The sequence below is a fragment of the Malaclemys terrapin genome, chromosome 13, assembly GCF_027887155.1.
Source record: "Malaclemys terrapin pileata isolate rMalTer1 chromosome 13, rMalTer1.hap1, whole genome shotgun sequence".
NCBI lineage: Eukaryota > Metazoa > Chordata > Testudines > Emydidae > Malaclemys > Malaclemys terrapin.
The window spans coordinates 24,821,617-24,835,175 of NC_071517.1; the positions used below are offsets into that span (position 1 = coordinate 24,821,617).

Here is a 13,559-nt window from a genome sequence, read left to right on the forward strand (position 1 = left end):
GTGGAACCTGGCTCCTGCCTCCCCTACACCCGGGGGAAGGGTGCTGCTCCAATCCATTCTTCCTTTGCTCTCAAATTCTCTGTCAGTAGGTCTGTAAAGCTTTGCAGTTGGGGGAAAGTGAGCGGTGCCTATGGTCTGTATAGACAGGAGTGGGATCCATCAGTTCTTTGGCCTCTTGTTCCCCTACAATACCAGCTGTCCTGACAGCCTCTTATGGGATGGCAGTAGCCATACAACAAAGGAATGTTAACTCCGTACATTTGCATGTAACACAAGACACCAGACAACACACTGTTTTGGTGACCTGTAGCGTCCCACTGTCGGCAGTGCACTGAACTACACACAGGAGCTAGTGCCTGCCAGTCCAGCAGTCTTAACTCATTGTCACTAATATTACTGAATCAAAGAATCCCACCTGTTTATGGCCCATCATCCATGCAGTCCGCTCACAGTTTTGCATAAAATACCTTCCAAAACAATCGCTCCTAGAAACATGGGCTTTGCCATCCTGAATCAAACAGTGCTCTGTCTCTGCAGCTTCACAGGAAGGTGCAAGAAACCCTGCAGGAGGCAGTTATGGGATAAGCTGTCCATAGGGGCAGTTTATTCCTGTCCCCCTTCATTTAGAGATTCACTCATGCCCTGATGCAGAAGGTGTCATGTCCCTTCCAAAACTCTTGGCTTTTGAAATCCATGCCATTGTTACTATTATTGTTATGTAAGAAAGATGTGGACAAATTGGAGAGAGTCCGGGGGACAGCAACTAAAATCATAAAAGGTTTAGAAAACATTGGCATGTTTAGTCTTGAGAAATGACCACTGAAGAGGGGGGGAACCTGGTTAGTGTCTTCAAATAAATTAAGGGCTGCTATAAAGAGGACATTGATCAATTTTCTCCATCTCCACTGAGGGTAGGACAAGAAATAATGGGTTTAATCTGTAGCAAGGGAAATTTAGGTTAGATATTAGGGGAAACTTTCTTACTATAAGGATAGTTAAGTGCTGGGATAGATTACCAAGGGAGGTTGTGGAATCTCCATCTTTGGAGACCTTTAAGAAAAGGTTGGACAAATACTTGCCAGGAATGGTCTAGGTGAACTTGGTTCTGCTTCAACGTGGGGGTATGGACTAGATGACCTGGTGGGGTGCTTTTTAGCCTTACACTATTATGATTCCAAATATGGATATTTTTGTATCCTTATAAGTGACTGACCCTTTTTTGAATCCTGCTAAGTTCTTGTCTTCAGTGATACCTTGTTGCAATGAGTTCCACAGGCTATTCAGGCACTGTGTAAAAGAGTACTTTCTTTTATCGGTTTTAAATGTTCTGCCTTTCAATATCACAGAATGCCTCATTGTGTACCTGTAACTCCACAAAGGGCCTATGGTGGGGTATAGGGGACCATGTGCATTTTTCACAGATTCCAAGGCCAGAAGGGACCATTGTGATCATCTGACCTGTGAAGAGCAACTATGAATTTTTCCTCATGAACTTGAGTTACCGTTGCAGCACACTGTGCTATTTGTTAGGTACCACTTTAAAATGTAACTGTTTAAAACGTGAGACACTTTTTGTTTCTCTTCACACCCTCATCACCTCTGCTTTCCAGTCATTCAATGTGCATATGAGATTTCACAAGACTGCAACTCTAGCAGAGAGAGCGCCTACCTTCAATCCCAGATCTAGCTCCTTAAGGGAGCGCTTTATCTCGCTGGTGAGGATGTTCATTCGCTCACATTCCTGGAAGGCAACCACAATGTAGGGCGTCCTCTCCTCCACCTTTGCCATCAGCTCCAGGATGTTAAACTCATCTGTTAATTTCTCTAAAATCTCATCCAGAAGAGCCTTCACCTGTTTGCCAAAGGAAAGAGAGAGAGAGAGAGAGAGGAGTGAGTGAGTGACCCATGTGCTTCCTCTACTGAATGGTGGAAGAGAGCTCCACCTGCCACTTACTGCATCGGAAAGTAATCAATGTCTTGCTGAATCACGCATGGCACGTTTCAAAACAGCTTGTCCCAGCCTAGGAAAATTCAAATGCCTACCAAACATCATGTCAAATGAGGCTCTTTTAAAAGGACTATTTATAAATGTCCACACGGCATGGCATACTCTATTTTGCATCCAAGTTTGCATTGCTCCTTTTTCCAAGGCCAGGTTCAATGCAGGAAGATGGATGAAGCTATGAAGGTAAAATCAAATACTGGTGCCTCCAGGATTGCTGACTTTATGAACTATTCTTTAATGTTTTAGTGACAAAAATGGGAGATTATTTTAAATGGAATTTTAAACTGAATTTGGTATTCTGAATGAATACAACATGGGGAAAAAGCATAACAAAGCAAGTTACTTCCTGTCTCCTTCACAGCTGGATTTGGAAATATCATTGCTAGTGTGTAACTAATAAACAGAAAACGCACCAGGAAAAACTCCAAAGCTGGCATTTTGTGTATGGTGTGTTCTGGGAGCCTGTATGTATGTCAGCCAGACTGCCATCCCCTGTGGTTGATGGCTGTGTGCCAGCAGAGGCCATAGCCAGATTTATTCGCAATGTTCTCACATCATCTTCTTTTTATGGTTTGGATAGGTAGCAACAACTAAAAATTTGTATGTCCTCACATGATGATAATGAAGGCACTGGAGCGCAGAGGACCAGTTAAAGTCAGGCCCTACCACTGGCTATGGTACAATTACACTAATATGGCGAGCGTCTGAAGAATGCCAGGCTGGTTATTTCTGTTCCTTGTACACACTATACAAAGGCTGACTAGGTTATAATAAAGGGTCATGAGAAAAAACAGACTAAAATGCAGCCAAATTAAGCAAAGTCACCCAAGTGGCAATGGCTCCCTCCTCTGCCCATCTTACCTTTTCTTCCCTCGTAGCCCCTCCTCCTTCGCCAGTGTTGGTGTCACGAGGCTGCATCTCCAACACGGTGCGGAAGAGTTTCTCTGAGGTCTGGGATAAGAAGCCGATTTCAGCATTCGGATGGAGACCATACAGGTACGGAGACTCGGCAGGCAGGGCATCGTCTATGTACTACACAGGAAGATCACACCTCCCATTATTGTTATGTACAGGGCCAGGGACTTTACACTTACTGATCGCATTGATGGGCTGGACAGCCACCACACACAGTCTGCCCAATGCAGCGTATTCAGCTGGACTGACGTGCGGTGCTAACAAACTGCTAGGAAGCAGAAGGGTGGAATTAGTAAAGCCGCTGGAATAATAATCATTTCTGCCACAAGAAAACAAGTCTGGCCATTGTTGCAGGATGTCTTGGCTACATATCTCAGAGCTGAGCTTCTTCTACCTTTTTGTTTGCTACACATTTGGGCATCAATACCCTGACCTCTTTGCTGGGAATTTCACTTCCAGGAGTAGAGATCGTTTCACCAGTTTTATGAACCAAAACGAACTAATACACCAGCCCCTGCTGCTGCCTCTGCACATAAAGAACGGATGAAATCAGTAAGTAAACATCCAAGAGTCTTGAGTGTTTCTCATCAGATCCAATGCTAAAAGGAGCTTGAAAGGGCCATTTTAGCAAACGGTATGCGGATGTAATTTTCCACTAGACCTGCTCAAGTCCCAAGAACCAATACAGTTGTTCTATTCATGCATGAACAGAAGAGCTCATGATGAAGTATCAAATTACCATTAAACTTGGCTCATCCAAGGGGATGCTTAACAGTCTACAGAAAAAGAACATAACAGGAAATAATACAAGATGAGCTGGAACTCTGCAATCCTATTCACTGTCTCCTATGACAGATTAAAAGGTGATTATGGAGGACATTAAATTCAGCAATATAATTAATACCAGCAAACAAAGAGGCTACCTGGTGATAACCATTGTAGTCCATGTTCCCCGGGAGAGGAAATCCTGGAGCTAGGAAGAGCTCTCCCTCCAGCATTTCTGGCTTAATAAATTCCTCCAAGTAGGTTTTGCAAAGTCGTCTGTCCCAGTCATCTGTGATGTGGCCTCCATACATAATCTCACCGAAGAGGTAGCGCAAATCGTCATAGGGGACCTAAATAATGAACCAAGAGGGCATGAAAGAGTCCACGCAGATGCAGCTCCACTGACCTCATCATGGGGCCGCAGACCGGAAAGCAAAGAACTGATCTACAGGGTGAATGTTTTCATTTCACCAGTTCATTTTTCTAAGTAATTGAATATCATGTAGCAGTTTAATCACTCCATGCAGGAGAGCGGCCCAGAGAAATCCAGCCTGCAGAACAGACTTTGTGGGGTTTCCCCGATGAGAAGCGAATCTCTTTGAAGTTCCATACATTAAACATAGATGTCTAGGCAGCCAAATATTTCCAAATATTGGCCCTAAAATGGCAGGGAGGAGACTCGCACATGCCAGAGCTGATATTTTATCTAAGTGTAGTTTGTAAACTGCAACAGATGCAAGTGGAGCAGAGGCCGCTCTGTATCCCCCTAAGATACACTGAGTTCTGAAGCTAGAAAGCCTGATGATGCCGGGGAATTGGCATTTAGTGAAAAGGATTTCAGATGTTTCAACAGACGTGTAATAAGCATATGGGCTACAATCTGCACACAGAGCCAATTTCTTTGTTTCACGCACCTTTGAATTGGCCTCCAGGTAATTGTACAGCACGTTGACTGAGATAGTGAGGTCTCCAGTGTTAAAGGGGTAGGAGCGGTTCCAGCCCTGGGGCCCAAACTTGCGTCTTTCTGCCACCACGGCATGGAAATAACAGAGGGCGAACAGGATGCTTTTGAACTCGTTCTCCCGAGCACACATCTCCAGGGTGTCCTGAAATGGAAACAGAACAGCAGTGTTGTGCATTTCCACCATACCTTCCATCTCAGGGCTCTACCTGGGTTGCAAACTCTATTGACTACAGGGCATGGCGAACCCTCTCACCCAGTGGTCCTGCAACGTGGCACCCTCATCTACTCATTTCTGAAGCATCTAAGCAGTTTGGGGTTTTAAATGAAGGTTTTTGCCCATATAGTACTGAACAAACCTTCCAGATGTTCCCTGGTGCAGTGAGGAGTGCCCAAGTCTGTAGACAACAGAGCTAACTGTGGTGCAAAGCTTGGGCAGAATGCATGGCCTGGGTGGCTGGGCTGGGCCCTGGTGAATTTCACCAAGGCTGGGGGAAGAACTTCGCTTCACCACATACATACACTTCACAGCCCCGCTCCAGCCTCAGCCTCTCTGAGCTCTAATTAACTCATGAATCAGAGAAGGTCCCTGGTTTCTATGGGACTGGACATGCTATGGCAGCTTTCTATGTTACTGCAATATTAAATACCCCCTGAAGCACTGAGCGGGCAGGTCTGGCTATTGACTGCAGAGCTCTATTATTGAAGTTATCACGGGGACAGCAGAAAGTTTGGACAACCAGGGCTTTTGGTCCCTGGAAAGGTGAGGGGGTAGCTTTGGCTTTTGGCTCCCATGGGGAGTTTAGACCTTTGACACTGAGAATAGACACATCTCCTCCCCCCCTCCCTTATGCATAGTGATCGAGGGGACCTGATGTTCTTTGCTGTGCTTGAATTCCTTGTTCCTCATCTCACTAGCTCTTACAGCAACTTAGCTGCCTTGCTCTCCTCTGCCCCCATATCTGCTGCTGCACCTAGCAATAGTGGATGAGCACTTTAGCTAAATGTTTCCACTGAAATGATCATCAGTGAACTGGCACCACATTGAGATCAACGGAGCAGTTCACATCTCTTCTACAGGAGTGCTTTAAGCAGACACTGCTGCTGGGGTTACACAGAGGTTTCTCTCAGAGGTTTCTTAACCATGGCAAGTGCTACACATGAAAGCTCTGGATTTGGCAAATGATTCTTTGGTCACAGAATCATGGGACACGCAGGGCTCCGCTTTGACTCCTCAAAACTGCTGTCTGTCGGGGACTTCTAGAATGCTTCAGCCTTCCCCTCCCACCCGTCCCAAACCATGCATGCATTTGCCCATTGGCAGTCAGCTGGCTGCAGACTGGCAGGATGAGTTGCCAAGGGCTCAATAAATGGATTAAAAGCAAAGAGATTTAGTATTGAGGGCTCCAAAGAGTAGAGAACAACCCAGAGCCTTTCACCCTGCCTCAGCCCCTGGGTCTGAGACTCCTGGCTTGTGAATTGGCATTGCCCACCTGCCATAACTATGGGCCTCTGTAGCAGGTGTGCCTACAGTACTGTCTCTGCCTGCTCTGACTAACGTAATCTGCCACATAGACTGGCTGCCTCCAAACCCCTTGTGTTCTGAGCTCTACGGGTGACTAGTGCCCGCACAGCTGACTAGGAACGAGGGGTGCGACAGGCCAGAGCAGAAGTCTGAGTCAGGGACAGAGAACCAGCTGGGAGTCACGGTTGTAACAGAATCACTGTAGCACTGAGGCCTGAAAACTAACTCTTTGGTTCTCCAGGGTTTCATTAGCATTATTTACCCTGAAGGAGCTCAGGGCCAGAGGAAAGAGCAGTACATTACCTGAGAGGGGCTTCGTTTCCATTGATGATACATTCTGAGAAAAACAAGCCTAACTGCCCTCTCTCTTCTAGCGTGTTCACCTGATAGATACGACCTTATTGTACTGAGCACACACCCAGCATGTGCCAGTAGAAACTGCCAAGCAGTGGGGAGAATAACAAAACTGGACCTCTGACCCTACACACTGACGGCGGCTCTGCTGCCCATCTTCCCGGCTGCGCTCTGGATAGTGAGTAGGTAATGGGCAGGCTTGGAGGTGGAGGGGCGGAGAGCCTGAGTCATTTAGTCAATGAAGAGGAACAAAGGAAGCCAGCTTTCAGGGCTGAGCTGGGAGCATGCAAGCGATGGCTCAGAGATAAGGCTTTGAGCTGGAGGCAAGCCGGCTGCATCCATCTCCAGTGGAGAGAGTCTCTCTCACAACAAGGAGGGAATAAAACCAAAACACAGAGCCCTGCACTCCAGCAGCACCTAAACGTGAGGGAATTGGAGCCCTCCCAGGAGGGAATTGTGAGCCCGATCCTACTCGGGGTGGGAGGCCCCGTTAATTGAAAGTGGGAGCAGATTCCATCGTTCCCAGCTCGGCTGGGCACCCGTTCCGTTGTGACTGTCACCTTGTTTCCCCTTGTGACTGTCATTGCAGGTTTTGACTTAAAGCCAGAGGAGCTCAGGGGTTTCTGCTGTAGCTAAGATGCCATCCCCCCACTGTGGTTTCTGGCACACCAGCACAGAGGTACGGCTCTACACTGCTTCTGAAAGCTGGTCTTTCTGTTGGTCTCCACTCCCTTCATGCACCCATGTCATGGTAATGGCAGCCACGGGAGCTCCCTTTTTGCATTGGAACTGTGCATTGGAATCCAAGCTGCTATTTAAAAATATTTCTATTTTTTGTGATTGGGGAGAAAACCTTACAATGCGACCCTGGTGTAAACCAGAGCAGTGATGTCTGCCTGAGTCTGCAGTCAGCCTGAAACAATAGCTCAGGGAGGAGTGTATTACCCATTCACCTCATTGGGGCATTCACATGGAAAGCTAATAACTATTTTAGTGCCTGCCTTGTTAACTATTTCACTGCTGATTTTTTGGGCAGACACATCCAGCCCACGTTTTCATCCCACAATCCCAAATGGCCTTCCATATCTCCTCAGTGCCAAAACTTCCAGCTTTGCACTGACAGACTCTCTGATGCAGTTGTGTGTTGCTGATACATTGAGAACTGAAGATGGGGGGTGAGGTTAGCATAAAATAAACAAAATTTAATAGCAAAATACGTCAAACAAAGGGTCACTGTACTGATTATATGATTCAACTTCACACCCATTCATTAACAATTTCCATTTCTTAAGTTACCCAACTCTGCAGCAGATTCCCAGGCTGCTGCACTGCACCACTGCAGAATTCAGGGACCTTGCTAGAGAATGGAGGTCCCGCTTGCCATGCAATGTGCTGATCCTTGTTTAATGGGAATCAGGCTTGGGCATCATGAGCAATCACTGCCCTGTTGTCCCCTCAGTTAGGGAGTAGCTTCTAAACCCCCTCAGTTTTTAGGGCGCTGCTTTGCAGATATTACGAAAGAACAGGGTCAAAGCATCCTACTACGCTCGGAGCCCATTCTTTCCTCCAGCAACCTCCCAGTGACTTCAAGGGGCCTTTGTCTGAATGAAACCTGAGAAAGGATCTGGCTCGTAGCCTCATTTGGCCTCTCTCTCTATTTAATCCCGACCTTTTCTTTAGCTACAAAACCAGAACAATATTCCCCGTGTACAATAATAAGCCGCCTTTGTAGCTTTCAGCTGAGCTAAATTTGAACATCCATTCCGTACGCTGAGCAAGAACGGAACACAAAGCAATGAAATGAGGTGTAAAGGTTCTCCTCCCACACATTGCAGGATTTTGTGATAAGAGGCATTTTATAATGCTCTAGCAATTTAGAAAATGTTAATTACTATCTGATTGAAATGAGCACAGGCAGGATGAAAACATTACTTTGGAGGAAGGTTCCCCCCTCCCCTGATCTGTGGGACTTTCTGTGCAATTCAAAATGATGAATGGCAGTGGATAAAAATGGAATAATCTTCACTGACTGTTCACATTAACCCCTGCCTGGAACCTCCCACCTGCGCCTCCCAGGAGACTCCCTTCCTTACACTGCAGACGCCTTCAAAATCAGAGCATCTAACAGAGTACACATGACGCAGCACCTTTGCCTGACAGGACTGGCTCCCCTTGTGCCTCCCGGGCTGCAGGCTACACTGCAGCTGGCCCTGAACTACTACATGGGGGTGCACCCTGCAAAGCTTGATGCTTGTGCTCCTAGTGAGCAATGACTGGCCATGCCAACAGTAGCCTTAAAACCTTCTCTACTGGCCAGCAGCACCATGTGGGCACCTTTTAAGGAGCATTCTACCCGCTGCTCTGACATGCATAGAAGCAGCTGACAAGGTCAGAATGCCTCTAGGGACTGCTCTGGGGCAGATGGCCTCTATCCCCCTCACTTTTCACAACAGGGGCTCTAGCTGGGAGACCTCTGCAGGGGTAAGCGTGACTTCACTGCCCAGCTGTGAGTGGAACAAGGCAGCTGCTCTGCACCAGCTGGTGATCCAGGGCTGTCTTAGGATAAGTGAAGAATAGCATGGGGATTTAGGGAGACAGAATACAACTAGCCAGCTGGGATTTGGCTAAGCCTGGGGATAATGCCCCAGTCTCTAGGGAAAGATGCCATAGGATTTTTGATAAACATGAGTGGCCAGGGCCTCGGCTTTATCTCATCCACAAGAGAGGACAGGCAATTGCACAGCAGTCCCTAGCACAGAAATGGCATTGCCCCAGTGCTGACTCGAAGCGAAGACAGCTTTCGACTGAATCTCCATACCAGTGCCCAGGGTTTTCCTTGTAGGCTCCCGTCCAAACAGTGCCTATCACTCACAGCTATCAAGTTGTTCCCTCTTTATTTAAATATAGACCTGAAAAATTAATCTAATTCAGAGTCAGTCCCTATTCTCTGTACAGAGTCAAGAAAGAAGGCTCCACTGGTTAAAAAAACAACCTGGCTTAGAGAGAAAGTGAAAGCAAGTGTAAAAAATAAAAATATATTGTAGTAAAGTGTTCATTAAGGGGTAATTAGGTTACTTAGAATTTTATGCGTTGGAGTCATACTCCACCTTCTCCCCTTACTTGATTTTTCAGTTTGTGTGTTTTTTCCTCCAGCTGGTTTGTACGTATTAGCACGTAGCAGTCCCTTTACAAAAAAATGTGTACAACAAATGGAAGAAAGTGGAATTTGATAGCAATGAATATAAATCAGAAGCTAGGAATTGTACAAAATTGAAAAGGGAAGCAAAAGGATTTGAGGAGACATCTATGGCCAGCAGAGAGAAGGAGTTTTTCAGGTATATTAGGAACAAAAATAATCCTAACAATGGTATTGATCTGTAACTAGATGGAAATGGTAGAATTGTCTATAATAATGCAGAAAAGGCAGAAGTGCTCAATAAATATTTCTGTTCCATATTTAGGAAAAAGCCAGATGATGTATTTGTATCATATGAAATACTTTGCATTCCAACAGTAACTAAGGCAGATGCTGGGTCTGATCTGAGCCCCAAAGACCTGGAAAAGAAGACCTGGTATATTTTGCCCCTCTATGTACCTGGAGTCAGATGCACATGTGCACTTGTGCCCTGGGGCAGGCCATACTCTTGTTTGTTATTCAAAGTATCGGGTTTTGTGCCTTGGCCCAAAAAGGCAGACAAACTCAGCTGCAGGCCTCACTGTGGTCAGACCTTCTGAGAGAAACCTTCAGATCTGTCTTCATGGCCCCATTATCAACCAAGGACAAAGTAAGCCATCTTCAACATCCCAGCCCCATAAGAACAGCAGCAGTTGTTGGTAGGCAGACCTTCATTTTATATCTGTATGTTACTACACGAGTATCATACACAGTCTATATCAATAGACACGCACACAGAGTGGTCGTTAAAAGTCAGCATGGACCCCCAGCTTGGACCCCCACTTGTCTCTTATTCTAAGTACATGGAATACTGGTGTCATAACTATAAAGGGAAGGGTAACAGCTCTCCTGTGTACAGTACTATAAAATCCCTCCTGGCCAGAGACTCCAAAATCCTTTTCCCTGTAAAGGGTTAAGAAGCTCAGGTAACCTGGCTGGCATCTGACCTAAAGGACCAATAAGGGGACAAGATACTTTCAAATCTTGGTGGGGGGAAGGTTTTTGTTTGTGCTCTTTGTTTTGGTTGTGGTTCGCTCTTGGGACTGAGAGGGACCAGACATCAATCCAGGTTCTCCACATCTTTCTAAACAAGTCTCTCCTATTTCAAACTTGTAAGTAAATAGCCAGGCAAGGCGTTTTAGTTTTCCTTTGTTTTCTCAACTTGTAAATGTACCTTTTACTAGAGTGTTTATCTTTGTTTGCTATACTTTGAACCTGAGGCTAGAGGGAGATCCTCTGAGCTCTTTAAGTTTAATTACCCTGTAAAGTTATTTTCCATACTGATTTTACAGAGATGATTTTTACCTTTTTCTTTAATTAAAAGCCTTCTTTTTAAGAACCTGATTGATTTTTCCTTGTTTTTAGATCCAAGGGGGTTGGATCTGTATTCACCAGGAGTTGGTGAAGAGTTTCTCAAGGCTTCCCAGGGAAGGGAATCCACTTGGGAATGGTGGCAGCGGACCAGATCTAAGCTGGTAGTTAAGCTTAGAAGTTTTCATGCAGGCCCCCACATTTGTACCCTAAAGTTCAGAGTGGGGAAGCAGCCTTGACAACTGGTATCTCTGAGACCACGGTGTGGGAACTGTTCACAAATGTCCTTTTTCTTGGTAAGCACTTTTGGCTTTTTAGGCATCTAGTAAAATGTCCTTAAACAGTGTTCAATTATCATTGGGTTTGGTGATTTTTTGTTTGTTTGTTTTAATTCTCCCTCAACTGATCTGGCTCATAATTCTTTTTAGCTTTTTGAAATTGGCCCTTTTAAAGCACCAAGTATATATTACTGATCTGGATTTTATTCTGTTGGCACTTAATAAATGGGATCAAGTCATGATCACTTTTACCTAAGTTAGCAGAATTTTAGTTCTCTGATCAATTTCTCTTTCTCTATCAACATTAGGTCTATACATAATTCTCTCGAGTTTGATGCAACCCTTTTTGAATTAGGAAATTATCATCTAAAATTTTTTGATATCCCAAGGAGATTTTAGTACTGGCAGCATGAGACCTCCAGCGTGTGTCACTCAGACTGAAGTCCCCATGATCACACAGCTTTTTCCCTACACATTTATACATAGTTCTGTAAGGAGCTGGTCACCTCTAGAAGACACCATCTAGTACCCCCACCTTGTGCTTTATCTGTTAAGACAGTGATCCATAAGCATTCTAGATAATAACATAAGAATGGCAATACTGGGTCAGACCAAAGGTCCATCAAGCCCAGTATCCTGTCTTCTGACAGTGGCCAATGCCAGGTGCCCCAGATCACTTGTTTCTGAACTGTCAGTGACTTGGAAACAGGTAATGCTACTTTGGACATAGAGTGCCACTCCCCCACCCCTTTTGCCCACTCAATGCTGCCTAAACAGATTGTAAGCAAACATTCTACAAAGTTATGCAGTGGCCACCTAGGAGCAGAAGGTAGCAGATATGCCACATACATCGTGCTGTGCATCTGGATACACTAGTTCTTAACTAATCTGGCAATCTGTTTGGTTACTGTAGCTACATCATGAAGGAAGCCAGTGATTCCTATGAAGTGTCACCATACCTGGTTGAAGTTATCCAGAGCCTTGTGCAGGTTGGCATGCATCCCAGTTGGAGGTTCGTTGGTGATTTTGATGGAGTTCTCCAGGATGCCCTGGGGGATGATGTGGCCGTCAGGTGAAGGAGCAGGCTCTGCACTAATGAAGACGCGGAACTCCTGGTGGCTGCCTTCACTGTGCTGCTCAAGTTTTTTCTCCAGAGAACTCAGCCACTTGGCCACCAGATGGATGTTCTAGTATAGAGAAATGGGACAATACTTTGTCAACTGCTGGCATTTACATCTGGAATGAGCATACATCAAATATAGCATCAAGATGAGGTCAAGGAGTCCCCTCACACTCCAGAAGTCAGTACCTTTCCTAATAGAGAATGTAATTCATATCCACAGAAATACAGTGGGCTTAAGGCCTGAGATTTTACACATTCTAAAATTAAAAATAATCAAGACAAAGAACTAGTGATTGGAGAAACAGCTCTCAGACTGTTTGTTTTCTTAAGCACGGTAGTCTTCTGTTTGTTACATTAATGTATGGCTGTCGAAGCCGCATTATTTCCCAGAAAAGGGAAAGTTTCCTTAGACAGCTGCAGTGAAACTGTTTGATAATTTTTAGTAAAATAATTCACGCTCAGTATCAATAGATGTCCTTTCCCAGGAAACCAAGTTTAACAGGTTGTTTTACAAAGGCCTTTTCAGCATCACAACCTCCAAAGCTTTGTTTATTCATACAACTGGGCTTCTAATGAGAATGGGCTTCTAGCGCCCATCAGTAAATTAACACACACACACACACTCATTCAGGGTTACACAGAGGTGGGACTTTGGTGGAAACCCTCTAGTGTTTCCCCAGCCTAGTGTCCCACACAGCTGACCATTCTACTGATGTGACAGGAAATGGGCCTTTCTCCTGAGAGAATCAGGAGGAGGCAGGGCACAGACACCTGGAGATTGTGGGTAAAAATGATCTGGCAGCATGACTCGCCTTTCCCCAGTTATTTATTAGTTGAGGATGACAAATACTGGAATATGCCTGGATAAATTCTGGAGGCCTGGGACTGACCTAGACCCTTTAGTTGAGGGGCACATAAGGTGGATACAAACTCAGGCGCCATAGAAACTGACAATCCATCAAGGTGATCACCACCACCTAGAACACAGAAACCAAAAAGAGAGGAAATCTTACACAGAAGTTAATGGGGATAAGAAGTAAAGATGCTTTGGGAGGATGTGACCACTGCTGCTCCAGCCTCCATTTCTGGTCCCTCTTGTGAGACACTGATGGAGAGGTTGTGGCCAGGAGCAGAGGAGAAGGTGAAC

At 45.4% G+C, this 13,559-nt stretch overlaps 1 protein-coding gene across 1 annotated transcript in view; it reads right to left on the reverse strand.

Annotated features, from left to right (window-relative positions):
* DNAH9 (dynein axonemal heavy chain 9) overlaps positions 1 to 13,559 on the reverse strand; it is a 404,651-nt gene that overhangs the window by 24,298 nt on the left and 366,794 nt on the right. Inside the window, exons 63-67 of the mRNA XM_054048023.1 lie at positions 12,249 to 12,476; positions 4,600 to 4,791; positions 3,844 to 4,035; positions 2,867 to 3,037; positions 1,670 to 1,852 (exon numbers count right to left, since the gene is read on the reverse strand). Coding sequence (XP_053903998.1) covers positions 1,670 to 1,852; positions 2,867 to 3,037; positions 3,844 to 4,035; positions 4,600 to 4,791; positions 12,249 to 12,476 — 966 coding nt within the window. The remainder of the gene's footprint in view (positions 1 to 1,669; positions 1,853 to 2,866; positions 3,038 to 3,843; positions 4,036 to 4,599; positions 4,792 to 12,248; positions 12,477 to 13,559) is intronic.